General features: G+C 58.1%; 2 protein-coding genes across 2 annotated transcripts in view; both read left to right on the top strand.

Annotated features, from left to right (window-relative positions):
• Nucleotides 1-8,023, top strand: part of PNPLA7 (patatin like phospholipase domain containing 7) — a 75,087-nt gene extending 67,064 nt beyond the window's left edge. The window contains exons 25-34 of the mRNA XM_007947078.1: nt 2,381-2,537; nt 3,550-3,666; nt 3,806-3,875; nt 4,094-4,210; nt 4,786-4,934; nt 5,898-6,050; nt 6,333-6,440; nt 6,972-7,056; nt 7,709-7,812; nt 7,925-8,023. Of these exons, the coding sequence (XP_007945269.1) occupies nt 2,381-2,537; nt 3,550-3,666; nt 3,806-3,875; nt 4,094-4,210; nt 4,786-4,934; nt 5,898-6,050; nt 6,333-6,440; nt 6,972-7,056; nt 7,709-7,812; nt 7,925-8,023 (1,159 nt within the window). The remainder of the gene's footprint in view (nt 1-2,380; nt 2,538-3,549; nt 3,667-3,805; nt 3,876-4,093; nt 4,211-4,785; nt 4,935-5,897; nt 6,051-6,332; nt 6,441-6,971; nt 7,057-7,708; nt 7,813-7,924) is intronic.
• A 1,013-nt stretch (nt 8,024-9,036) lies between these two features.
• On the top strand, nt 9,037-17,025 carry NSMF (NMDA receptor synaptonuclear signaling and neuronal migration factor). Its single transcript, XM_007946981.2, has 16 exons — nt 9,037-9,107; nt 10,064-10,125; nt 10,693-11,187; nt 12,421-12,496; nt 13,153-13,158; nt 13,467-13,535; nt 14,259-14,311; nt 14,775-14,864; nt 15,173-15,297; nt 15,374-15,457; nt 15,596-15,629; nt 15,713-15,783; nt 15,863-15,942; nt 16,457-16,559; nt 16,779-16,854; nt 16,928-17,025. The coding sequence occupies exons 1-16, from the start codon at nt 9,037-9,039 to the stop codon at nt 17,023-17,025; spliced, it is 1,593 nt and encodes a 530-aa protein (XP_007945172.1).
• The last annotated feature ends 9,369 nt before the right edge of the window (nt 17,026-26,394 follow it).

Raw genomic sequence — 26,394 nt, 5'->3', positions numbered from 1 at the left:
GAATAGCCACTGAGACATTCCAACAAACGGATGCCCTGCTGAGGCACTCACTTGGCTGTGCCAAGAGATTTGGAAGACGGCTACACGTTGAGCAGAGCTCACTGGTGAAATCATCTGATTGTGAATTTTCTTTACGGGAATTTAAAATGACAAATTCAGTGTCTTTGATTTTATAATACTCTTCAGAGTTTGTTTTTTCTTGTGTCCATTTTTGTAAGTTGTGTTTTTCTAGGAATATGTCCATTTCATCTAAATATTCCTGTTTGTATCATGAGGTAGTTCCTGCTGAAGCAGCTGTCCCGGTGTCCCTTTCCCATCCCTGGTATTGATACCTTCTATTTTTCTGTCTTATCATGTGGTACCAGTTGAAGTAGTCCCTTCAAAGCACCAACTTCTAGCTTTGCTAATACTCGTTTGTTTTCCAGTTAATTGATTTCTGCTCTTTATTATTTCTTTCATTTTACTCTTTTTGATTATAATTTCACTTTTTCTTCTGACTAATGGATCAGCAAATGTTTTCTGTAAAATGTCAGATATTAAATATTTTAGGCTTTGTGTTCTGTACAATCTCTGCCATAGTCATTCAAAGGATATAGAACAATCAAAAATACAAAAATGAGGGGCAACAGGGTTACAGTGATTAGAGGTAGGGCTTACAGCTGATTATTGTAACTGCTCTGGATAAGTTGAACACCTGTAAAAAGTCAAAGTGGCAAACTATGTGTGATATATTTATAACAAAAACAACAACCAAACAAAAAAGAATAACTGCTAGGCCTGCATATGTACCACTAAAGAACCTCATGGGATTGGTTCTTTGCTGTGGAGGTTTAGGGTCATACTTTCATGTGACATTCCAATTAATTGGCCTAATAATGTATTTAGTGCTTTGTTTACCTCCTATGTCGTTTGGTAGTGCCTGGGGTTTGAAAGAAGGAGCTCTGGTGGCGTAGTGGTTAAAGTATTTGGCTGCTAACCAAAATTTTGCTGGTTCAAACTCACCAGCCACTCTGTAGGAGACATATGAGGCAGTCTGCTTTTGTAGAGATTTATAGCTTTGGAAACCCTAAGGGGCAGTTCAGCTCTGTCCGATAGGGTCGTTATGAGTTGGAACCAACTTGATGGTAATCAGGTTTCTTGGGGGGGAGTTGCTTCAAAGCTTTCAAATGGCCTCTCTGTTCACCTAGAGTTGTAGAGGAAGAGGTCAGGAAGAGGAGATGGAACGTGTGGCTGATGCCTCCGTGAATGGCCTCCTTTGCCAGGAGACCAGAAGAAGTGGATGGTGGCCAGCTACCATTACTGACAATTTTGATCAAAGATTATCTAGAAGAATCTTAATCAAAAGGAGGGAGAGCTTGCAGAACAGAATTTCAAATTCTCATGGACTCTAGACTTTCTGGAGCCATGGAGGCTAGATAAACCCCTGAAACTATTGTCCTGAGATAATCTTTAAACTTAAACCAAAATTACCCCCCAAAGTCTTCTGAAAACCAAGTAACAGGTTAGCCTCCCTAGTCAAACCATGTCTGTCTTGAGCACTATACTCTTTTAAGAACTAGTTGCATTGGATCCAGGTGACACCAGCAGCTGGAAAGGTGAGGCAGGAGCCTTAGGGGGCAGTGAGTTTCTGTTAATGGGGAAGGAACAACTCAGAAAAGGAGGTGAGAATAGGTGGCCAACTTGAAGAGTGTGATCAGCGTCTCTGAACTGTAAATGTGAAAACAGTTGAAGTGGTGTCTGTTCTGCTGTGTGTATTCTCAACAGCAGCAGAATAAGATTTTAACACTTATTTCCTTATTAGGAATAAAAAAGTAAAAGCACTGACTGAACAGACCACGCAAACTGTAATAGAAAGTGAGGTGACATCGGCAGAAGTAGCCATAGACAATAGTGGCTCGGGGTTGGGGCTGTGTTCTGGTAAAACTTAACTGATGACCAAGTGGCTCTGGCAGGGGAAATGTGGCCTAAGGTCCTAACTGCCACCATTTGCCAGGACGACTCCTTTCCCGTGGCCTGAACCCCAGCTGTTGCCTTGTAACCCCCCAGGTGCTTGCTCTTGGAGTCAGTAGATGTTTTTCAGAGGGCAGGCTCAAGTGGCGGCTTGTGCTCCCGAAGGCCCTCTGTGCCCGGTGTAGGCCCTGCAGGACTGCGGAGAGAGGCTTTAAGCTATGTCTTGGGGAGTTCTGGCTAAGCCGCCCCCTGAGGCCGCATCTTCTCCATTATCTGTGCTTGTTCAAGGGCCAGGCATCAAGGAGCAGGTGGGCCGTTCCTGTGAGCAGGTGGGCAGGTGGCGTCTTGGTGAGCTTTCTGCCAGGATGCTGCTGGGTCCTGGTTGGGCGCACAGCTCGAGGGCTCACTGTGTGTTATCCTGGTCATGTAGGGGCTGTTCCCAGGTGGGCATCGTCCGGGCCCTGGCTGAGTCTGGCATCCCCGTGGACATGGTTGGAGGGACGTCCATTGGGGCTTTCATGGGGGCCCTGTACGCTGAGGAACGGAACTACAGTCGGATGCGCATCCGGGCCAAGCAGTGGGCAGAGGTGAGGACAGGACACCAAGCACCATGGAAGGAGCAGGGCAGGGGGATGGTCACAGCTCCACAGGGCTCTGGTCTCCAGCGGAACATCACCCCTGCTAAGGAGGAAGTTGGGTTTGTGTACCCCTCGGACCTCAGTGTGCTTTGTGGTGTGAAAGAAATCCCTAGAGAAGACTACTTCTGGGTAACGAGGAAATAAAGAACATTGATTAGTGATGGGAAGTGGGCTGCCACTAGTGGCACAGAGAGTGGAGTGCAGAGCAGAGCAGGGGAGAGGGCAGAGAGCAGAGAGGAGAGCAGAGGGCAGGGGAGAGGGCAGAGAGCAGGGGAGAGGGCGGAGGGCAGAGAGCAGGGGAGAGGGCAGAGGGCAGGGGAGAGGGCAGAGAGCAGGGGAGAGGGCAGAGAGTAGGGGAGAGGGCGGAGAGCAGGGGAGAGGGCAGAGGGCAGGGCAGAGAGGAGAGCAGAGGGCAGGGCTGAGGGCGCAGAGCAGAGGGCAGGGCAGAGAGCAGAATGCAGAGCAGAGGGAGGGTGGGCTCACCTCGCCCCAGGTCCTCGGACTATTGGGTGGGTTTTTGAGAGATGTGCTTGTTTTACGGGAACAGAACAGCTCTAGTTGAGGCCATGAGTGGGATCAAAGGGGTTTGTGTTCTCCTTTAGAGAAGAAAGGAGTTGCTCACTGTCTGTGTGGTGGCAGCCACTCCTGCAGGAGCCCAGGCCCCAGGGCACCACCACAGACACTCCTCTGTACCAGAAATAACGGATGCTCTGTCCCTGAGATGCATCCCTTGTCACCTGCAGTGTGGCTGCTCAGAAGAGCAGGGGCAGCTCCTCAGCAGGGAGGGTGGACCTGGTACCTCCTACCCCCCAGTGACCCCCCCAAGCTGCAGGGATGGGGGTGAATGGACCAGCATGGAGGTGCATGCTTACAGTCACCCCAGAAGCCTCACATGCCCAGACTCGAGCCCCCTGGGGTAGAGCTGAGCTCAGCAGGCCTCCATGTGCCCACCCCTCCCCAGGACATGACCTCCATGTTGAATATGGTGCTGGACCTGACCTACCCGATCACCTCCATGTTCTCGGGCGCGGCCTTCAACGGTGGCATCTGCGCTGTCTTCAAAGACCGTCAAATAGAGGTGCCCCCCCAGCACTCCTACCCCTGCCAGGTCTCTGGCCTGAGGGTGGCAGGAGGACCCTGCAGTGCTCCAGCTGGAGGCCCTGTCCACAGGCACCCCCCCCCCTCGCACCGCCCCTCTGACCCCCCTCTCCCTGCAGGACTTGTGGCTGCCCTACTTCACCATTACCACAGACATCACGGCCTCAGCCATGCGGGTCCACACAGACGGTGAGGGCGGCTCAGAGCCGGCTCCCAGGAGGCAGGAGACCTAGCTTCCACAGGCAGAGGAGGGCCATGGCACACGGGTGGGACACACATGAGTCACAGGTGTACTGGTCAGGGCCAAGGGCTCTCTGAGGCGAGTCTGGTGCTACCCCCAAGGTCAGGAAATAACCAGGGCCCCTCAGCAGATCCCTCACCTGTCCTATCTAACCCTTCCCCCCCAGGCTCCCTGTGGAGATATGTGCGTGCCAGCATGTCCCTGTCTGGCTACATGCCCCCGCTCTGCGACCCCAAAGATGGACACCTGCTGATGGACGGGGGCTACATCAACAATCTCCCAGGTACCCAGCCAGTAGGTGGCCCAGCTGGCATGGCACGCCCTGCCCACAGCCCTGTGTGTCTCTCTTTCTGGAAGGCTGGGGTGACACACGCTTTCCACAGAGTGAGCCAAGGGAAGGTTCCGGGCTGGCACTGAACACAGAGAGCATGCACACACATGTGCACATGCATGTGCACACAGCTCACATGTGCGTACGCACATAGTCAACATGCTAACAGCCCACACACAAGCTCACATACACACTATTACACGCACACACATGCATGCACACAGACAGCGTGGCTGACCATATGGCTCTGCTGGTGAGCTCAGCGGCACCTGGAAAGGAGGCCAAGACGAGGCCATGCACTGCATGGGGGAGCGTTTAGCTCCCTCTGTGCCGCTGTCAGAAATTAAAGGCCTTCAGGTGTCGGGCTGCACGGTGCCGCTTTCCTGGCCACACCTCTCACCTGTGGGGCATGGGGGGTGGCTTTGTGCACGAGGCCCTCTGTGCAGGTGAGGTCTTGCCCTGACTCCTGGGCTCCTCCCAGGACAGGCCTCCTGTCCCATGCTACCGTGGCCTTCATCTCCCCACAGCGGATGTGGCCAGGTCCATGGGGGCGAAGGTGGTGATTGCCATCGATGTGGGCAGCCAGGACGAGACAGACCTCACTAACTACGGTGACTCCTTGTCGGGCTGGTGGCTGTTGTGGAAGCGCTGGAACCCCTTGGCCACGAAAGTCAAGGTGGGCAGATGTAGGCTGAACAGGACCAGCATATGTCACATCCGCCTCAGGCCGCCATGCCTGGGGAGCGGCGGCTGTCTAGACTGGGCGCCACCAAGGTCTCCTTGTCAGCCCCCTGACGCCCTCCTGTGCCTGGACCTAAATGGGCTGCCCCTTGCTGACGAGAGAGTGGTGCTCTGCTGACCCCTGTGCTTGGGGTGGGGCGCCTTTGAGGCTTGGTATCTGGGGGTTGAGGGTCACTCACGCTCCTGCCCAAGCCCTGGTGCCACCAATAGGAAGAGGGACAATCCTGGGAAAGGATCTGGGTGGTGGGAGCAGAGAGGAATAGCAGAGCCCTCCACACTCACAAGGACACACCACCGGAGCCCCTGCCAGAGCACCTGCCTGCCTGCTCCCCTTCACATGCCAGCCACACACACATACCCCATGCACCCTCCCCGTGTGCACACCCCTGTATGCACAACCCCCCACATGCATGCCCCTCCACATGCACCCCCCACCCCAGTGTGCACCCCCACATGCACATATACCCCAAGTGTACACACCTCCATATGCATGCCCCTCCACATGCACCCCCCACCCCAGTGTGCACCCCCACATGCACATATACCCCAAGTGTACACACCTCCATATGCATGCCCCTCCACATGCGGACCCCCACTGCCACATGCACCCCCCCTTTGCACACACCCCTCCACATGCATGTCCCTCCACATGCGTACCCCACCCCCAGGTGCACACACTCAGCCACGACCCATGGTGGAGCCTCCCAGACCTAGAAGCCTGTATTGGCCAGTCCTCTGCCCTCACTCCCCTCAGGGCAGAGGGTCCTGTCCTCCTGGCAAGGAATCAGCCTCCCCTTGTGTCAGAGTTGAGGGAGGGGAGGGGTGAGGAGGGTGGAGTAGAGCCCATGTGGGGCCCAGCGTCGAGAGGCAGCATCTTCCCAGGTACTGCGCCATGCAGGTACTGAACATGGCAGAGATCCAGACACGCCTGGCCTATGTGTGCTGCGTCCGGCAGCTGGAAATGGTGAGGAACAGCGACTACTGTGAGTACCTGCGCCCCCCCATCGACAGCTACGGCACCCTGGACTTTGGCAAGTTCGACGAGATCTGCGTGAGTGTCACCACTCGGGCAGGGGAGGGGCCCAGCCTGTGACAGAGGCCCTGGGTGTGCACGGGAAGTGGGTCCCAGCTGCATCTCCAACCCATGACAGAGGCCCTGGGTGTGCACAGGAAGGGGTCCTAGCAGGGTCCCAGCCCTGTGACACAGGCCCTGGGTATGTATAGGAAGTAGGTCCCAGCAGTGTCCCCAGCCCTTGGCATAGGCCCTGCATGTGCGTGGGAGGTGGGTCCCAACAGGGTCTCTAGCCCGTGACAGAGGCCCTGCTTTGCACAGGAAGTGGGATACCAGCATGGACGGACAGTGTTTGACATCTGGGTTAGAAGTGGTGTGCTGGACAAAATGCTGAAGGACAGGCAGGAGACAAAGACCAAGGCCTGCAATGTGAGTGGCCCTGGTCCCTCCTCTGTGGCTCTCCACCCACCCCTGTCCTCCATGCTGGGCCTCCCTGTGGTCCTTGCATCCACATACCTGAGGGACACGGTGAGAGACCTGTGAGTGCCCTAGGCTGTCCCTGCACCGTTTGCCCTTGGGTTGAGTATTAGCTTCCCCCACCCCACCTGGGGGTCATGGGAGTAGGGCTAGGGGCTGCTAGACCTCCCACCCTGACCCTCCAGGTCCTTACTTGAGTATTAGCTTCCCCCACCCCACCTGGGGCAGGAGAGCTGCTCAGACACAGGGGTGGGGGTGGGCTACTCTTATGTCTCCATTGGGGGTCACGGGAGTAGGGCTAGGGGCTGCTAGACCTCCCACCCTGACCCTCCAGGTCCTTACTTGAGTATTAGCTTCCCCCACCCCACCTGGGGCAGGAGAGCTGCTCAGACACAGGGGTGGGGGTGGGCTACTCTTATGTCTCCATTGGGGGTCATGGGAGTAGGGCTAGGGGCTGCTAGACCTCCCGCCCTGACCCTCCAGGTCCTCACTTGCCCCAACGCCTCCTTCACGGACCTTGCTGAGATTGTGTCCAGGATCGAGCCAGCCAAGGTGGCCACAGTGGACGGTGAGTGGCCGCTTCTACCACCGTGAGGGTGTCAGGGACAGTGTCTCTCCTGCTCGGCCCAGTGCTGGGACGGGCTGGGGCTCCCCACCTTGCCTTCAGCCCTGGGTGTCGCTCCCTGCCCCTCAGACGGGCGTGTCCACCTTCCTCAGCCTGTTCCCACTCCAGGAACACGTCCCCTCGGCCTCCTAGGGCCCGCCCCTTTCCTGGCCCTGGCCCCTTCTGGTCCCGCCCTCAGGGAGGGTATCCCCGCCAAATCTGGGGCTTCCTGGTCCTTGTTAACACTCAGCGGCTCAGGAGAGTGTGTGACTCCCCATCCTGACTCCCCTGGCCTCTGCCCGATTTGCTCCAAATCCCCAACCCTCACTGTGGTATGGTGCTGGGGCCCTGTGAGTGGGAATCTCTCAGCGGCTGGCAAGGTTTCGGCATATCCCTGCGACGTACTGAGCCTGCTTTTGAGCCTGAATCAGGAGAGACCACCGTGATGGGGGGTGTTAGCACCATGTTCACCTCCCTCAGCCGCGCAGGTGGGGTGCAGGCTGTGTGCGCGGCCAGCTGCGTGTGTGCCAGGCTGGGCATGGCTCCTCCAGCAGAGCCCAGCCCTGCAGGGGCAGGAGGCGCGCCTTAGGGACCACTGTGCTCCGCCCCTGCCCAGATGAGTCCGACTACCAGACGGAGTGTGAGGAGGAGCTTCTGTGCATCCCCCGGGACACGAACGCCGACTTCCAGATCGCCCCTGCCGAGGAGGACTCGGACTCGGTGAGCCCGCGGGCAGCCTGTGCCCTCGCAGGGCCCTGAGGCGGCCTCTGGGTGGCCCCTGGGGTCCCGAGAGAGAGTGTGGGCCCTCCTTGATGGTGCGCTTTGCTTGCAGGAGTACGAACCCTCGCTCCGGCGCCGGCGCCCCCGTCTGGCCACCCAAACGTCATCCCAGGACTTCTCCCCATCCTCATTTTCTGACCAGGATGGGTAGCCCGGAGGCGGCGCGGGCCCCTCCCCGTGCTGTGTTCCCCGGCCTAGGAGGAGCCGTGATGGCTCGGGCCTGCCCCGTGGCCGGCCTCTCCCGCTCCGGGCTGTGTTTTTCGCGGTTCCTCTAAGCGCTGCTCCGCAGCAGCCTGGGGTGTCTTGAAGGCCTTGGAGCTGTGAGGCTTCGGCCCAACGCATTAAAGAGCTGGCACGGTGTCATGTGTGGCTGTCTGTTCCCCTAGGGCACTCGGAGCTGTGGGGTACAGCCCGCGGGCGATCCGCTGTGCCCGTCTCCCTGCAGGCTGAGACTACCCCCCTGCCACTCTACTGGAGCCACCCCTGGGGCAGCGCTGGGTCTCGCAGCCGGGCACTGGGCTTTGTGCTTGGGTTGAGGCCACCCCAAAACCAAGGCCGAGCCCCACATGGTTCACCCCTTGTCCCACGAGATGCGCCCGTTTACTGGTATCTCCACATCGTGTGAATAACACCGAGAACCCCCTGTATAAAAACCAAGGATTACAGGACACCCTGTGGTTTTGGACTCAGGGTGGTGCAGGCAGGTTCTAGGGCAAAGGGACGCGCCCCGGGTGTGCGAGTCCCAGATTTGGCGCGCGAGGCCCTCGGCCCCCAGGTCGGCGCACCCCGCTGGTGCCCAGCCTCGGGGGGCGGAGCCTCCCGCTCCGAGTCCCCGCCCCGGGATCGTGACGTCAGAGGGGGCGGGGCCTCCCAGAGCCTTGATGTCAGGGGGCGGGGCCTCCCGGGGCCGTGATGTCAGGGGGCGGAGGCTCCCCAGGCCCGTGACTCCGCGGTGGCCGGAGGCTCCCGCTCGGCTCGGCCGTTCTCCCGGGTGCGGCTGCAGGCGAGGGCCGGGCGCGGCCATGCGGGGTTCGTGCCTGACCCCGACTCCAGTCCCGTCCCGGATCCCGACCCCACCCCCCGGCGCGGCCCGGCTGTCCCGACGGAGGCGTTGGCGGGCGCGGGGCGCGCTCTGAGGCTGGGGGATGCGCCGCCGCCTCGACCATGGGCGCCGCCGCCTCCAGAAGGAGGGCGTTGAGGAGCGAGGCCATGTCCTCGGTGGCGGCCAAAGTGCGGTGAGTGCGCCGGCGGGGCGGGGGCGGCGGCGACCCCCGGGGTGCAGCTGCGGGGAGGGGCGGTGATGCAGCGACAAGCCTCCCCCATCCGGTCCCCGCCCGGGACCCCGGCTCCCCTCAGCCCGGCCCCCAGCTGTCCCCCAGCCCCCCCTGGGGACCCCATTTCCTCCCCAGCCCCCCCCAGCCCGGCCGCTAGCCCCCCCAAACCCCCCTCGGGCCTCCATTTCCTCACCAGCCCCCAGCTCCCCCCAGCCCTTCTCGGGCCCCCATCTCGTCCCTACTCTATTCCCCTCCCGCGCCTCCTCACCCTGTCCCGGCCCGAACCCCCAGCTCCTCCTCTCCTGGGTCCCCTCCGCCGGCGGGTCCTCTTGCCCTTCTCTCTGCAGGAGGGCGTCCCAGACTGCGGGCCGGCGGCCTCTGTGCTCCCCAGACTTCGGGAGTCCTCACCCCGCACCCCCACCGCGCCCTCCCGTCTCTCCCCCGCCCCCAGCCCCATTGCACCTCCCCCATCGGATCTTTCTCCGAATCCAGCGCCCCCGCGCCCAGCGTTCCTGTCGAGGTGTCTTTTGCCCAGGCCCCTTGCCGCCTCATTTGGCGCCCCTCCCAGCTTCCCATCCCCCAGGCAAAGGGCAGGTTGGCCCCGGGTTGAAAGGGGCCGCTGCACTTTGCGGGGCGGGGCCGGGACACCTAGTGATCTCCAGCTCATCCATTCTCCGGGATGATGGAGATTGGACAGAAAACAGATGAAAGGACAGCCTGAGGCTGACTGGGCACCAGAGCACCCAAGAGCTTCCTGCGGGTGATGGGGGTGTCATTGGGTCTCGATGGCTCTCCTGCCCCCCCCACACGCATACACAGACGTCTGCCCCTGCCTGGTACCCAGCAACTGATGGGCTGCGGGAGCTTTAGGGTTGCTCCTGCAGCCTCTGACCGCATGCCTGCTGTCCACCCTTCAGAGCAGCAAGAGCATTTGGAGAGTACCTGTCCCAGAGTCACCCTGAGAACCGCAACGGCGCAGGTAGGGGTGCTGGAGGCAGAGCCAGGTGTGTGGGTGTCTGCCGTCCCCCCTGCTAGCCTGGCTGCCCTGGGGCCTGCACATCAACCCTTCATTAGGGGCCTACTCCCAAGGCGTTTCCCCTGCTCTGCCTGGCCCAGAGCTCCAAGAGGAGCCCGAGTCACTCATCACCATGGCACCCACCTAGCCTGGGCGTTGGCATGGTAACAGGCCTCCTGGCATCCCAGGCTGGCACCACTTTCTCTGGGGGCCAGCTGGGGGTTTGGCACTAGGACAACGGGTGCTCTTGCAACTAGGAGGTGGCCTACTGCCCACCCCCACACAGGCAGTACCACAGAGGGCTGCCACCCTCCCCCACACACACACAAGGGGCAGCTAGCTGGCCCTGGGCCCAGCCAGATGGGGGTGGGGAGCGTTAGAGAGGTGCGCAGCTTGGGCCCAGGAGTTGGTGGGTGGGCTGAGGGGCAGCCCTGCCCCGCCCTTGAATCAGGCCAGGCTCCTGCTGGGGTGGGGAGAGTGCATGGAACACAGGGTCCACAGGCTGCCAGCTCATCCAGCACCTCTCCCCAGACCACCTGCTGGCCGACGCCTACTCTGGCCACGACGGATCCCCCGAGATGCAGCCGGCCCCCCAGAACAAGCGGCGTCTCTCCGTGGTCTCCAACAGCCGCTATGAGGGCAGCCTGTCTGAGGAGGTGGGCGGCGAGAAGCCGGCGGGCGAGGGCATTGAACCCCGAGTGTACACCATCTCAGGCGAACCAGCCCTGCTGCCCAGCCCCAAGGCCGAAGCCATCGAGCTGGCAGTGGTGAAGGGACGGCGGCAGGGCGGGCACCACCACCACAGCCAGACCCTGCGTGGCAGCCCCGGGGGCAGCCGTGACGACCTCAGCAGGCCCTGTCAGAGCTGGGCGGGCAGCCGCCAGGGCTCCAAAGAGTGTCCCGGCTGTGCCCCGCTGGCCCCCGGCCCCTCTCCACGGGCCTTTGGGCTGGACCCGCCGCCCCTGCCTGAGCCCGCTGGTCGCCGCAAGAAACTGGAGAGGATGTACAGCGTGGACCGTGTGTCCGGTGAGGGCTGGTCACATCCTCACAGGCTTGGCATCTTGGGTGGGAATGCAGCTGCCAGATGCAGCCACGAGGAGGCGGGGAGAAAGTGATGATTGGCCAGGTGACGGGGCAGGTGGTGCAGTCAGGATGATACTCAGCCCAAGGGTCCTGCCACACCCCCATGCCCCTGACCTGCAACGTGAAGCCTGTGCTTGGCAAGGGTCTGCCTGCCTCTGGGTGGCTTCCTGTTGAAGCCTGGGGCCAATCAAGGAGGGCTTCCTGGAGGCGGGAGGCCTAGGAGGATCTTGAGGGCTGTGTAGGCAGAATGTGTTGTTTAATCTGAAAACAGGGCTGCCTCAGAGGGAGTCATGGGTAGCAGTCCTTGAGCTGGGCCATCAGGTGGGGCTTCCACAAACCCAGGAGAGCACATGTGTGGGGCTGGCCAACTTGTGGGCCCCTTCCAGGGTACCATTCTGTGGAGCCCCTGAAGTCTGTTGTGTCTTGTAGCTGCTCTGCTCTGCAGAGAGGCCCTCCTGGGACACCCCAGCAGCCCATGCCTCTAGGGTCTGAGGTCACCTCCCTCAGAGCAGAATTCTAAGCCAGCTGGGGACTCTGTGTCCTTCCTGCGTGCTTCCTGGGCCTCCTGGGGCCAGACCTGCCCCAGCAGACAAACCCCTTCCGTCTGGGCACAGCTGAACCTCCCCACACCCAGCGCCAGGACAGCCACCAGCCAAAGGCAGAGTCAGGGCTAGGCCGGTATGCCCAGCCTGTCTACCTTATCCTAGGCCTATTGACGGTTCTCTAACCCATCTCCCTCAGCTCATTTGAAAGGGGGGCTGGGGTCACTTTCATGACCTCACACTCCGGCGGAGGGCCTGGTGAGCAGAGTGGGTGGCGGAAGCTGCGAAGGTCCTGGAAGCCTGCCTCCCGCCCCTGGGAGAGGCAGCAGCTATGAGGCCCAAGCTGCCTTTTCTGCCCAGAGGAGATGGACCAGTCCTCCGCCAGGCCCTGCACACTGGCAGAGTTCCAGAGCCTGAGAAATCCCGGGAGATCTGTGCCAGGGAAACCGAGGCCCCACAGCTCCTGGCCCTATAGCGACCCTGCACAGGGATGACATCCCTGCCACCTTCACAACTCCCCCTGCCTCTGCGGTCATACTGTACCACACGGCCAGAAGCGTCCTTTTCCAATAGGTGAGGGGCTTCGTGAATCCCCAGGCCCACCCTGGTCACTGCTTTTTTGGGTCCCCTCCAGATGACGTCCCTATCCGCACCTGGTTCCCCAAGGAGAACCTCTTCAGCTTCCACACGGCGACCACGACTATGCAAGCGTGAGTCACAGCCCAGGCTGTGCTTCGGAGGGCTTGGGCTTTCTCCACCCATGGTCCCCATCTCGGTGTCTGCCTGTATACGTGGGGCTGTGTCTCAGATGGCTTTGGATGAGCTTGGGGGATGCCCCCTCACTGTCTTTGTCCGTCCCTCTAGTGCTCTGAAGCCAGGTGTGCTTGGCAGGGCATTCTCAGCCCTGCCCTTCTGCACGCTGAGTGCCATCTGGCTCCTGTTTCTCGTATGTATACCAGAGCTGAGCAGTTTTGGGGTGTCTGAAGAGCCTGCTCTTCTTCACTCTGACACACCTCTGGTTTTCTATCGTGGGGCTCCTCCAGGGAGCACCCTTTTAAAAGCACAGTGCCCACCCCCAGTTGGCACCAAGGAAACTCCATCCCCTGAGCTTTCCTACAAGACGGGCACCACCACCCCATGCTGTCCCCAACAGGACGAGCCCAGGCAGGCTTTCTCAGAATCCCCAGCCCGGGGCCAGCCTGACCTGTCATGGCACCTAGTGGCTGTGGCTGAGGTGACCTCGTAGCCACAGCAGGCCAGAGCCCTGGCCCACAGCAGGTGTCCTACTGGTGCTGGGTGCTACTTGGGGACGGGGGGGCTGGACCTCACTATCTTCTCTTTCTTCCTGCTCCTGCTGCCGCTCCAGCATCTCGTAAGTACCCTCTGAGACCTTGTGTCAAAGGGCCCTGACCATTGTCCCTGGGGGCCCTCGCACCCTAATAGGTCCAGCCAGGCCGGAGCCTGGCCTCTGCTTTGATGTGGGGAGCAGTGCACCCCAGACCTGGCTCCCAGCAGGCACCCGAGCTGCCAGCAGGGGCTGGGCCCATGGGCTGGGTCATGCCGCCCTTTGCAGCAGACAGAGGGGCTGGGACCCTGTGCCTGGCTGCGTGCTCTGGACTGCCCACGGGCCCTGTGCTTGCCTCCAGCTGAGGGCAGCTCTGACTCGCAGTGGTTTCTCAGGGTGTTCAGGGGCTACGCAGAGAGGAAGCGTCGGAAGCGAGAGAATGAGTCCGCGTCTGTAATCCAGAGGTAGGGCCTGCTAGCCACTCGCCACCAGGTCCGTCTCGTCTGGGCCAAGGTCTGGGCCGGGTGGGGCGGGTGGCGGCGACTGGCCTGGCCCTGCTCTGGGACGCGCAGCTGGGGAGGGTCGGCCTGGGCCCCGACGGCCTCGCCCCAGGCCCAGCTTGGTGGCTTCTTGGCAGCAGAACTGCCTGATGGCCGTCTGGGTCTGGCCCCCGAGGCCCAGAGCCGAGGTGCCAGTTGGAAGCCCCTCCCACCCCCCAGCTTCAAAGCCATATCCAGGACATGAGGCTACATGGGGTCATCATGGCAGGAAAGGGCACCCACAGCCCCCACATCAGGCTGATAACCCTGGGCACCATAGCAGGACCAGGGCCCTTGGTGGCCTGGGAAGGAACAGAAGGGCTTGGACAGGGGTCAGCCCTCAGCATGGGAATGAATGAGATGGGCGGGCTGGTCTGGGGCAAGGAGGGATGTCAGGGTCTGACACAGAGGTGGGGTATGCAGCGGCATAAGGGAACATCCTAGGGTGTTGGCTGAGAGCTCCAAAAACTGCCCCTCTGTCCTTGAAGGGCCCAGTAGGAGAGAAGCTGTGTGAGGTTTGCCTTTGGGGACAGTGGGTGAGGGGCGACAAGGCCAGAGACTGTACGGAGATGGGTATGGGAATGACAGGCTGTCAGGGCCTGGACACAGGTGGGGCCAGCCCTCATCGCCCACTGCTTCCTCCTGCAGGAACTTCCGCAAACACCTGCGCATGGTCGGCAGCCGGAGGGTGAAGGCCCAGAGTAAGGCCAGGTCTGGGTGGGGACAGGTGGAGGGGGCCGCTGCTGCACTTAGCCTACCTGCGCTTGGCCAGGCTTCGCAGGCTACTAGCTGCACCCAAGACTCTGCCCCATACTCCTACAGCCCCCTACACACTCGTGTCCCTACACTCTGCCCCTACACACCCCACCCCAGTGTCCCCAGACTGCCCCTACATACTCTGTGTCCCTAGACTCCGCCCCCTGTGGCTCTGCTCCCTATAGACCCCACCCCGGTGTCCTAGACTCCACTCCTTGCAGACCACATGCGGGCCCTCCCAGACTGCCCCTTGCAGGCCCCGCCCGCCCGAGCACTAACAGACTTCCGCCCTGTCTTTAAACTACCAGGAAGCCTAGGCTCCCTCAAGCAGCCTCGCCACACCCCTGCAGGCCACGCTCCCACTGAGGCGGGCTCCCGCTGGCTAATGCGGTTTCGCTTTTACTGCAGCGTTCGCTGAGCGGCGCGAGCGGAGCTTCAGCAGGTCCTGGAGCGACCCCACCCCCATGAAAGCCGACACTTCCCACGACTCCCGAGACAGTAGGTGCCCCCGCAGGCCCCTAGACGCCCTGCTCAGCAGGCCTTGTGCGCTTCCGCTCTCTCAGCCTCAGTTTTGCCACCTGTGAGACGGGGGTAGGCACTTCCGGTTCGCCGGACTTAACTGAGATAGCAGTGCGTGAGCACAGGCGCGGTGCTGGGGCCAGGTGCCGGCCGAGCGCCTCCACGCACAGCCCAGGTGCTGGGGTCTGGCTGCCTCCCCGGGGAGAGTCCTGGGAGATCGCAGGGCGGCTGGGCCGAGGTAGGAAGAGCCGAGAGCATCCTGCAGTCCTGGGAACCCTTCCCCCCAGGTAATGACCTGCAGAGCTCCTGCTGCACCTTGGACGAGGACTTCGAGGGTCTGGATTGGGAGGCGGAGAAGGGCCTGGAGGCCGTGGCTTGCGACTCGGAGGACTTCCTACCACCCAAGGTTATGGTGAGGCCCCGGGTTCGGAGGGGCGGTGGGGCTCCAGAGTGGGTGCAGGCCACTAAGCAGCCACGCCTGCCCCTAGCTCATCTCCTCCAAGGTACCCAAAGCCGAGTACATCCCCACCATTATCCGCCGGGACGACCCTTCAATCATCCCCATCCTCTACGTGAGTGTCTTGGGGTGGGCACGCGCTGAGCACAGGCGGGGGGAGGGGGACGGACGCCAGGGGCAGCACAGACCTCATGGCAGAAGCCTGGGGTTGGCCCGTGAGAGGGGCTCCAACGTGACCGGTGTCTGTCCGCAGGATCATGAGCACGCAACCTTCGAGGACATTTTGGGTAAGTGCCTCTGCCGGCCCCTCAGGTCCCTTGTGGTCCTGGCACCGGGGAGGGTGGGGTCCTTACTGCTGCTCTGTTCTCAGGTGAGATCGAAAGGAAGTTGAACACCTACCACAAGGGGGCCCGAATCTGGAAGCTGCTCATTTTCTGCCAGGTAGGACCGACCCTTGTCCCAGTCCAGGAGGGACTCCTGAGTGGGCCCGGAGCCTCACTTCCACTCTCCTGACTCACAGGGAGGCCCTGGACACCTGTATTTGCTCAAGAACAAGGTGGCCACGTTTGCAAAAGTGGAGAAGGAAGAAGACATGATCCAGTGAGGGGTGGGGCTGCTCGCAGGTGGGGAGGTGGACACGGAGGTCTGGGCCCATCATCCTCTCCAGACTCAACCATGCTGTTCCTCTGAACAGCTGGGTGCAGGTTCCCCATGGCCCACCCCATCCCCTGGGGACCTGTGGTTTCTTCACCACTGGAGGCCTCCCCCTCCCCCCGCGGTGACCCACCACCCCTCCCCCACACATCACCACCCACGCCCTCCTCATGATGTGACCTGCCACCTGCTTCCCTTATGGTATGATCCACTCTCCCTCTTTCTCCAAATGACCTGCCCCGACACACGACCCACCCCTCCCCCATGGCCCCTTCCACATGGCCTGCCCTTCCCCACACACGTGAGCCATCCCTTCCCACGTGACCTGTTCCTTCCCCCACACATGACCTGCCCCTCCACATGTGACCCTCCCCCCACAAGTGACCCTCCCCCCACATGGTCTGTTCTCTCCACCACATGACTCCCTCCCCCCACATGACCTGCTCCCCCACCCCTGCAGCTTCTGGAAGCGTCTGAGCCGCCTGATGAGCAAAGTGAACCCAGAGCCGAATGTCATTCACATCATGGGCTGTTACATCCTGGGGAACCCCAATGGGGAGAAGGTGTGTAGGCCCCAAGCATGGCTCAGACTTCTGAGACCCCAGATGTGGGAAAAGAGATGACGGGACTCCTTTTGGCATGCTCTTCCCCTGCTTGGACTCCTAAGAGAAGCTCCCTGGTCTCTCAGAAACTCCTGAGCCTAGCCTGGGTCTGGGGGTCCTGACAGGGAGTGGGCTGTCCCTGTCCCACACCGGCCCTCACCACAGCTCGTCCCCTTCCAGCTGTTTCAGAACCTCAGGACCCTCATGACCCCATACAGGGTCACCTTTGAGTCCCCCCTGGAGCTGTCGGCCCAAGGTAAGTCCGTTCAGTCTGGGTCCTCGGGGTGGGCCTGGGACCCCCACCTGGTCTGAGCCTCTCATCCCTGCAGGGAAGCAGATGATTGAGACCTATTTCGACTTCCGGCTGTACCGTCTGTGGAAGAGCCGGCAGCACTCGAAGCTGCTGGACTTCGACGATGTCCTGTGATGGACGGCCACTTGCTTGGGACTGGGCTGCCCAGGTCTTGGTCCTGGCCCGGACGGAGCCACCTCAGGGCGACGCTCGCTCAGGTTCTCCGCAGTCCGCTGCATTGGCCTGGGGCTGGGTCAGCAATACCCAGCCCCACCTGTGGCCAGCGCCCGGAAGCTGTCCTCCTCGGGCCGTAGAAATAAGTGCAATTTTTTACACCCCTGATTCAGAGTGCAGCGGCATCGCTAGTTAACTAGTTAAGCACTATGCTCCTGGTTACCATGTAGATGGCCGTGTGGCCGGTGTGGTCAGGAGTCCCCGGCCCGGCCGTCCTCATCACCAGCACAGGTGAGCCTGGCCATCCACCCTCGAGGCCCCTCCAGGCCCCATTGTCCGCTTGGACCCCTCCCCGCCACTTTCTCTGACCTCAGCAGCCCAACGGGCAGCCCAGGCAGCAGCAGGGAGAAACCCCCCTGCCCCAGGAGGCACTGGGCCCAGCCACTGGTTCCCTCCTCAACTGCTGTGGGATTTAGCTCTGCCTCTGAGTTCAGAGCCATCGTAGCCCAGCCAACTGAGCAGGGCTGGCCGGGGCTGGGTCCCGGCAGCGCGCAAGGGCCTGGCTGTGCCCCCGGTCTGTGATGTCATGGGTCTGAAGCTTTGCAGGGCCCAGTGAAGGCAGCCCTCCTGTACATAGCTGGGGCTCGGGGGCAGGCCCCCCTTTTCTAGAGCCAGGCTCGAGGGCAGAGGGGGGCGCTGGGGCACGGGCGTGGCTCAGAGCAATGTACGATATTCCTTGCAGTGACATTAAACCTGACCCTCCCTGTGGGCAGTGTGCCTCTTCTCTCTTGCACCCTTCACCCTGGGCAGGAACCCTGGAGGATAGACACTGCTGGGGTGGGGGGCCCCCAGAAGGGCCCCTCCCCCAGCTCATATCCTTGCTGCCTCACCTCTGGGCACCAGGCAGACAGCACATTGCTGGACTCAGAGCTGGGCTCTGCCTGGTCGCCCTTCTAGTCCACCGGGCCATGCTCTGCATGTGGTCAGAGCCGGAGGGCAGGGGTGACCACAGGACAGGCCACTGTCGCCCCTGGCTGTACCCAATGTCCCCAGTGGTTCCTGGGTCAGTGGGCTGGTAAAAGCGATGGGTGGGGTGGAAACAGCAGGTGCAGCTAGGCTGGCTGAGTCCACGAGGCCTGGGGAGACAGCAGAGAGCAGCCACGGTGGAGGCCCCTCAGAAAGTGCCTGTGGGCACCACGGTTCAGTGTCCCTGCCCTGAGCCCCCCTAGGTAACTGGGCAGAAAGAGGTGACAGAGGTTGCAGCGTGGACAAGCCCTGCCTCGGAGAGCATCCTCCCCGTCTTCCTCGACCCCTAGTCTGTAGCCTGGACTAGGGCATTTCCAGTCTCCTTGGCCAAAGGGTCCTGCCTGTGTCTGCCCAGCTCCCACTTCACTTGCTGGCCCAGCTCTGCTCTGAGGCCAGCAGGGTGGTAAGTGGGAGACCCGAGGACCACCTCCCAAGGCCCTCAGCCAAACCTCTAGCTAGTCCTGCCAGTCTTGGGGAGCTGGGAAGGTGTGGAAGCCCTATTCAGGCCAGGCCCGAGTGGCACAGTGCCTCAAAGCCCTACCTGCCCAGGCAATGCCCGTGTCCCTGGGCCCCTCAGCACTCATTCAGACACCCAGGCTCTACCCAGTGTCCATTTGCTGGGCACTGCTGCTGGGGCTGATCCTGGACGAGGGTGACCACAAACGGGCAGTGGACAGTGCTCCTGCCAGATAGCCATGCTCCAGGGGGTGTGGAGCAGGAATCGGGCCCAGACCTGGTGGCAGAGCGACCGAGGGGCTGACTCCTGGCCTCTGGCACAAGAAAAGCTGGGTTCTGGTGCCATGCTGGCACACCTGGTTCAGGGAAGGAGACAGGGTTGGCTTCCTACCTCATGTTACACATAGATTCCAGGTGAATTAAAGGCGTAAGTGAGAGGTACCGAGAAAATGTGGCAGGCGGTGTGTGTAGCCTCCAGGAGCCCTGGTGGTTGCGGCACTTAAGCGCTCTGTTCCAATCCAGGTGCTCCAAGGGAGGAAGACACGGTGGTCTGCTCTCAGGAAGGTTGCAGCTCAGAAACCCCCAGAGCAGTTCTCTCACGTGGGGCTCCTGTGGGCTGGGATGGACTCAAGGGCACCCGACAATGGAACGGACCGACTCGTGCCCTCGAGCTGGGGTCTTCCTCAGCGAGGAAGTCAGACACTGACAGGTTTTAGCCCAGGGCTGAGCATCAGACAGTCAAGGTGGTTGGGGGTGCTTGCAACACGTGAGAAAGAAGGCATGTGGTATATGAAGAGTTTTTGGGAACCAGTAAGAAAAAGGCAAACCCTGAACAAAGGTAAGGAGAAAGAACTCAGTGGAAGAAATCGAATGGCCAATGAGGAGTGGGAGAGTGGCAGGGAAGTGTTGACCCCGTGGGTGTTGAGGAAAAGCCAGTGACTGCAGCCACGAGACAGCACTTCCTGCCAGCACAGTGGGAGAACTTGAGTGTATGGCTGCTGTGCGGGTGAGTTTGTGCAGGAAGGGAGTCTCACCAGCTCGGGGACAGCTCTTGAGTGGTGGGACTGATGAGCTTGGATGCCGTGGACCCTGCAGCCTGCCTCCTGAGACCTTCAAGGGCCTGTCAGGCACTGGTTGTCACGAGGGTAGAACCATCACTACAGCGTCCCACCAGCCGGTGGGCCGTGCAGCTGGAGTGAGGGACAGGGTAGCCACCTATACCTGGGTTTCCCTGTCTCAACAGAAGCCTGAGGTGGTCCAAGTCTAGGCTGAGCTCACGTCCTTAAAGCCTGCTACCTGCAGAACCCTCCCGGAGGCAGGCTTGAGTTCAGAGCTCAACTCTTGGGACCAGACACCATGGGCAGAGCTGGCCACAGTGGTCTCTGCCAGTCTGTTCTGCCCTGTTTGAGCCACCAGGCCTGCTGTGTCCCCGGCATCCATACCCCACCCCCAACGGCACCTCCTTGAGCCCCTAGCCTCCCTTCAGGGACAGACCTGGAGGAAGGCCTAGAAGAGACATCCCTTTGTGGTGTGGGGAACCTCAAAATCCGAGGCAGGCGCCTTTCTCACACATCTGGGGGTGCGGAGGTATGGTGGTCCGTAAAGGCGCAAAGACAGCAGAGTCTGTGATGGACGCCACCATGTGCATGTGACTGCTGCCATCAGAGGAGGGTGGCCCACAGCTCTCCAGACTGTCAGCAGTGCGGGTGGGGGAGGGGGCTGTCAGCAGTGCCGGTGGGGGAGGGGGGCTGTCAGCAGTGCCGGTGGGGTAGTAGTGGAGGGGCCTGTAGCATTGCTGGGGCGGGGTCAAGAAGGAAAGGTTGAGCTTGCACAAGGCAGAGCTGGCGGGCACTAAGACATTCATTTGGCTTTGGGAGAAGTTGATGGACAACTGTGTCTTCATGTTTCGCTGTCCTGTCATCTCTGCCAAAACAGTGCATAAGCTTGGACCCAGAAGGAGTCTGTGTCTTTAAGGAATCGTCCCAAGAGTGGCCGGGGATGATCAGAGGTCTCTGCAGCACCCTCCCCGAGTGGCGCTGGACTTGTCCACGTGCAGAGTCTGGTGGCCGCCTTCCCCCACCAACCCTGCTTCCTGCGTCTGCACAGACGCAGTCTCTTCCCCTCACCAGCCACCCCTGGGACAGGCTTTGCATCTCATCCTGAAGGCGGCCCCCATACACACTGGCCTCCCTGCAGTGCTTTCCCCAGCTGGCTGCAAAACCAAGCTTCTGGAAGCCCTTCTTGCCCAGCTGAACCTTCCAACACCACCACCACCCTTAGGGTGAGGTTCACACTCACCACATACCCAAAAAAAACCTCATTGCCGTCATCACATAGACCCCTGGTTTGGGCCCCCTCCTGCCCTGGCCCTTCCCTCACCCTCAATGCTACCCTGACTCCAGACACCCCAAGTCCTTTGCACACCTTGCTCTCTGTGCCTGGACCTCCATCAATGGTTTCATTCTGGTGCCTTCTTCCAACACTGAACTGTCCATGGACCCAAAGCCCAAGAGGCTAAACCAAGCATCTACACTTTCCATGGGGTACACACAAGGCCCAAAGCCTCATAAAGTCTTAGCCAACTTGTCCGAGACAAAAAGCAAAATTCTTTGACATTTGAAGAGCTGTGAGATTCTTACCGACTGGATGGGTCATTGACAGATCCCAAGGAGAAAAAGACAGGTACTGAGGTGATCGGACAAAGCAGCTATTGTGAAAATGCTCTAATGAGCAGTCACAGATGTTTAAGGATTAAAATGGAAATGTCAGCACAGAGGTCACAAAGAAGAAAATGTTCCACATCCTGCTTCAGCAAGTAGCAGCTGGGATCTTAAAAGCTTGCAAGCGGCCATCTAGATGCAATGGTGGGTCCTCGTGCAGAGCAAAGAAGAACAAAGAAAACCAAAGATGCAATAAAACAATTAGTCCAAACGTGGTCTACCATGGACTAGTAGACCATGCGATCCTCAGCCTATATGACCACGACCAGAAGAATTAAAGGGTGCCCAGCTACCACTGTCAACCACTTGGAGGGGGATCAGTGCAGGAGATCCTGGATAGAGTGGGAGAACAATGTGGAACAAAACTCAAAATCATTAAAAAAAAACAGAACAAAAAGACCAGGTTTGCTGGTCTGATAGAGCCTGGTGAGACTCCTGAGACTATGTCCCCCAGCCAACCTTCAGGTCTGGAATTGAACTCACTTCTGTGGCTTCCGGTTAAACAATAGATAGGCTTATGGGGTCAGCATTTACATCAGGTAAATATACTCCTTGGAGCACCGATCATGGGAGAACAGAAGGGCAGTGTTTGCACAGGGAGACAGCTGGGGGGTGCATGGGAGGGAAGGATGCAGGGAAGAGGTAACTATAGGGAGGAAGTAGGAAGAGCACTGTTACATTGTGGAGCATTGCAGTCAATGTCATGAAACAAAATATGTATAAACTGTATGGAAAATGAGTTTGCTCTGTAAACTTTCACCCAAATCCCAATAAAAATTTTTAAAAAAGAATAAGAGCCAAGTGGAAATGCTAAAACAGAAAAATATGGGCATCAAATAATGCTTCCCAACTCATTTTTCCCTGTTTAACCAACACTGGGGAGCACTCGTGGCATTTGCTAAGCGGAAGGCTGGCAGTTCAAACACATCAGCCACTCTTCAGAAGGAAGATTGGGCGATCTACTTCTGTAGTGATACCACCTCAGAAACCCAAGGAGGGATCACTATGAGTCAAATTGACTTGATGGCAGTGAGTTTTTTACCCAACACTGAAATGAAAACTCCCTGGATGGACTCATGCAGCTTGGAGATGACAGAGGGAAGGCAGTGTAGTGGAAGGTAGGTTAACAGAGATCTGGACAACAGAGAGAGAGAGTGAAACTACAACGGGCAGAGCTTCAGTGTCCTGTGGGACAACAAAGACCTGACATGCATATCTTTGGAGCCACAAGAGCAGAGGAAGAGATGGATGCTGATAAAAATATTTGTGTAAGTAAAGACCATAAACATCCCCAATTTAGCAAAAGACACACACCTGCAGGTTCAAGAAGCTGAGTAAACCCCAAACAGATAAAGAAATACATGCCTAGACACATGTGAATTATACAAGCCATTTAAAGGAGCAACACAATTCTAAAATCCCTCCCAGGAAAAAGAATAGGGAATACGTTCCAGCTCACTGCAGAAGCCAACTTTCCCTTGATACCAAATCAGCACCCAAACAGAAAACTACAGACCCCCATGAACAAATCCTCAACAAAATCTTCAGAAGTCAAATCCAGCAAGATATAAATAGATAATACACCGTAACCACAAAAGGCTGGCGGTTCAAACCCTCGGAAACCCAGGGAGGGGTCACTGTGAGTCGGATCTGACTTGACGGCAGTGTGTTATGTTGTTGTGTTACACCATAGCCATGTGGGGTTTTTGCTGGGAATTCAGGCTAGTTCAGTGTTCCGGAACTGTCTGTCAACACGATCCACTATACAGAGTCTGAAGAAGGAAGAAGTCACATCGTATCACCGGGTGAAGAAGCCTTAGACAGATTGCAGCACCGTTCATGATGGAAACGCATGGCAAACTAAGAAATGAACTTCTTCAACCTGAGAAAGAGCATTTGGGAGCCTGCAGTACCGTCATCTTGATGGGGAACAACTGAATGCCTGCCCCTGAGGCTGGAGAAGGCAAAGATGTCCACTCTCACCACTGCGCGTCCGCGTAGTCTGAAATTCTCAGCCAGGTGATAAGGTGAGAAAAGGAGATGGAATGTATGCGATTTGGAGACTCGGGAAGCTGTCCCTGTTCACACACAATAGCAAACACAAATTCCTAGTACTAACGTGTGAGTTTAGCAAGGGCACAGGGTACAAGATCAACACAAACACCGGTCACATTTATACATACTAAATCAACAATTGAAAACCAAATTTTAAATATACCATTTATAATGTTGTTGTTGTTGTTGTTTGCCATCGAGTCGGCCCCGACTCATAGCGACCCCTCCTTGGGTTTCCGAGGCAGTATCACTACGGAAATAGGATTGCCCAACCTTCCTTCCTAGGAGTGGCTGGTGGGTTTGAACCGCCAGCCGTCTGGTAGCAGGCAAGTGTCTTAGCCACTATGCTACCAGAGCTCCCCCCCCATTTATAATAGTTCCCCTGAAATGGAGTCACTCACTCACTCACTCACTGTCGTGGAGTCAGATCCAACTCATAGCGACCCCTCCTTGGGTTTCCGAGGCAGTATCTTTATGGAAGTACATTGCCCAGCCTTCAGAATGGAGCACACAGAATAAATCTAACAAGATGTGTACTGGGTCTTTATGACAGAACTAGAAAATGCTGCTGAAATATAAATAAACAAATAACCTAAATACTAAATAAACAGGAACTCTGGGGGCGTAGTGCCCGAAGCACCTGACTGCTGACCAGAAGGTTGGCGGTTCAAACCCACCAGCCACTCCTCAGAAGGAAGGTTGGGCAATCTGCTTCCATAAAGATTTACCACCTCAGAAAACCAAGGAGGGGTGGCTGTGAGTCAGATCCGACTTGACACATTCATTGGCGTCCTAAATAAATGGAGAGAGAAATCCTCATTGTGCTTGGAAGGCTCAGTATAGTTAATGTATTAATTTCCCCAAAATGACCACAGATTTAATGCAATACCAATCAAAATGTCAGAAGAGTGTTTTTGTAGCTATGTTACTGTTGTTATACGCCGTCGAGTCGGACCCGCCTTGTAGTGACCCCTCCTTGGGTTTCCGAGGCGATATCACTACCGAAGTAGACTGCCCCATCTTCCTTCTGAGGAGTGGCTGGTGGGTTTGAACCGCTAGCCTTCTGGTCAGCAGTCAAGTGCCTTAGGCACTACGCTACCAGAGCTCCCTTTGTAGCTATAGAGAAGCTCATTATAAAGTTATGTGGAAAGGAAAAGAAACGAGGACAGCTAAAACAATTTTGAAAAAGAATGAAGTTTTAAGACCCACATCACCCACTTGTGGGACTTACACTGTACATGACTGCAGAACTCATGCCGAACGGAAGAGGGAAGCACAGACCAACAGTGTGCAATAGAGGGTCCCGAAGTGGCCACACATATGGCTACAGACCCCTATATAATGGCGCAAGAGGAAGTCAGTGGAGGCCAGGTAGTCCAACAAAGGCTGCTGGGACACATGCAAAGAAATGAGCTTCAGCCTAGTACGGAGATGAACCCAAAGTGGACCATGGATTTGAAAACACAATGAGAAGCCATCAGACTTCCGGGTGAAAGAAACCTTTGTGGGTGGAGGGTAGGCACAGCGTTCTTAGAAATGACATGAAAAGCGTGACCTATAAAAGAATAAATTGATAAACTGCATTCATGAAACTTAAACGTATTTGTTCTGTGAAATATACCACTGAAGGAATGAAAAGCCAAGCCACAGACCGAGAGAGAATATTTGCACATCACCTATCTGACAAAGGACCTGTATCCAGAATACGTAAGGAGCTCTCTAAACCTGACAGGAAGAAACCAAGCAACAATACCCACGAAGAGAGAAACTCCTGGGCAAGAGACATGAAGAGATGCTTCACAGAAGAGGGTATATGGGTGGCAGACATTGTCAGCCCTCAGGGAAATGCCACTACTCACCTATCCAAAAAAAAAAAAAAAAAAATCACCTATCAGGACACCTAACATCAAAGACAGTGACAGCACCAAATGCTGGTGAGGGTTCTCATGCCTTGTTGATGGGGATGTAAAATGGGCCAGGCCCGCCAGAAAATGATCTGGCAGTTTTATATAAAGTTAGGCACTAAAGTCATGTTAAATTCCCCTACAACCCAGAAGCCCCACTCCCAGTGTTTACCCAAGGGAGGAGGACTCACACATCCATACAAAGGCGTGCCCAAGACCATTCCTAGAGCTTTGTTTATACAACTTCAACAATGGGCAAACCTTCAATGACAGAAGGGTTTTAATGGGTTGGATTGTGTCCTCTAAAAATACAGGCTGTGAATCCTAACCTCAAAGCCTGAGGTTAGGGGCTCTGGTGCTGTGGTGGTTGAGGTATTTGGCTGCTCAGGTGGGTGGTCTGAACTCACCAACTGCTCCTCATAAGGAAGATGAGTAGTCTGCTTCTGTAAAGGTTTACAGCCTTGGAAACCCAGTAGGGGTCGCTGTGAGTTGGGAGGGACTCCATGGCAGGGGGTGATGCCTGTGGTTAGAATCCCATTTGGGATGAGGTTGTCTTTGTTATGTTAATGAGGAAGGATTAGTGTAGGATGTATCTTGAGTCAAAAGAACAGAGACCTGGAGACTTCCAAGGAGCCAGCAAGCAGGAGCTGAAGAGGCGAGGCCGTCCCTCAGAGCTGGGAGCGGGGAGCTTGCCCCAGCGTGCTCTGGCCTTGGACTTGCAGCCTCCTGTGCTGTCTGTTAACTCCGCCTGCTGTAGTGCGCTGCGGAACAAGACAGCTGCTAGCCAGAGCCCGTGGCTCATCCGGGGACCCCACACAGCCTCACGAAGGAGGGGCGGACAACGCCGTGGTTCTCGGGGCTTTCTCTGGAAGGAAGTCAGGGTCCACCGTCCCCTGAGGCCTGACCCAGCTGTATGACAGTCTCCAAAAGACAAAACTCTAGAGAGGAGAGTTGGCAAGGTAGGGCCCTGATTACAAAGCTCAGGGAGGTGCTTGGTGACAGAGCTGCTCTGGATCACACTGTGGTGGTGGGCACACGGATGGCCCCACACGCGGGGAGGGCGCAGTTGGTGATGAACAGCAGGGCCGAGAGGCTGCACTGACCGGCCGTCTCTGGCCTAGCTCGGCCGCCCGGCTCCCATTGTGGCTCTGGCTGCGCTGGCCTTTCCA

Source organism: Orycteropus afer, unplaced genomic scaffold, assembly GCF_000298275.1.
Source record: "Orycteropus afer afer isolate SDZICR_OR568_19922 unplaced genomic scaffold, OryAfe1.0 scaffold00174, whole genome shotgun sequence".
Classification (NCBI taxonomy): Eukaryota; Metazoa; Chordata; class Mammalia; order Tubulidentata; family Orycteropodidae; genus Orycteropus; species Orycteropus afer.
Note: the sequence above shows the minus strand (reverse complement) of the source record. Positions and strands in the feature narration are given on the sequence as shown.

Excerpts from the sequence above, each read along its gene's own strand:
- NSMF (XM_007946981.2), top strand. The coding sequence starts at position 9,037 with ATGGGCGCCGCCGCCTCCAGAAGGAGGGCGTTGAGGAGCGAGGCCATG. Across the intron at positions 15,458-15,595 it reads CAATCATCCCCATCCTCTAC|GATCATGAGCACGCAACCTT; the intron begins GTGAGTGTCTTG and ends GTCTGTCCGCAG. Across the intron at positions 15,630-15,712 it reads AACCTTCGAGGACATTTTGG|GTGAGATCGAAAGGAAGTTG; the intron begins GTAAGTGCCTCT and ends CTCTGTTCTCAG.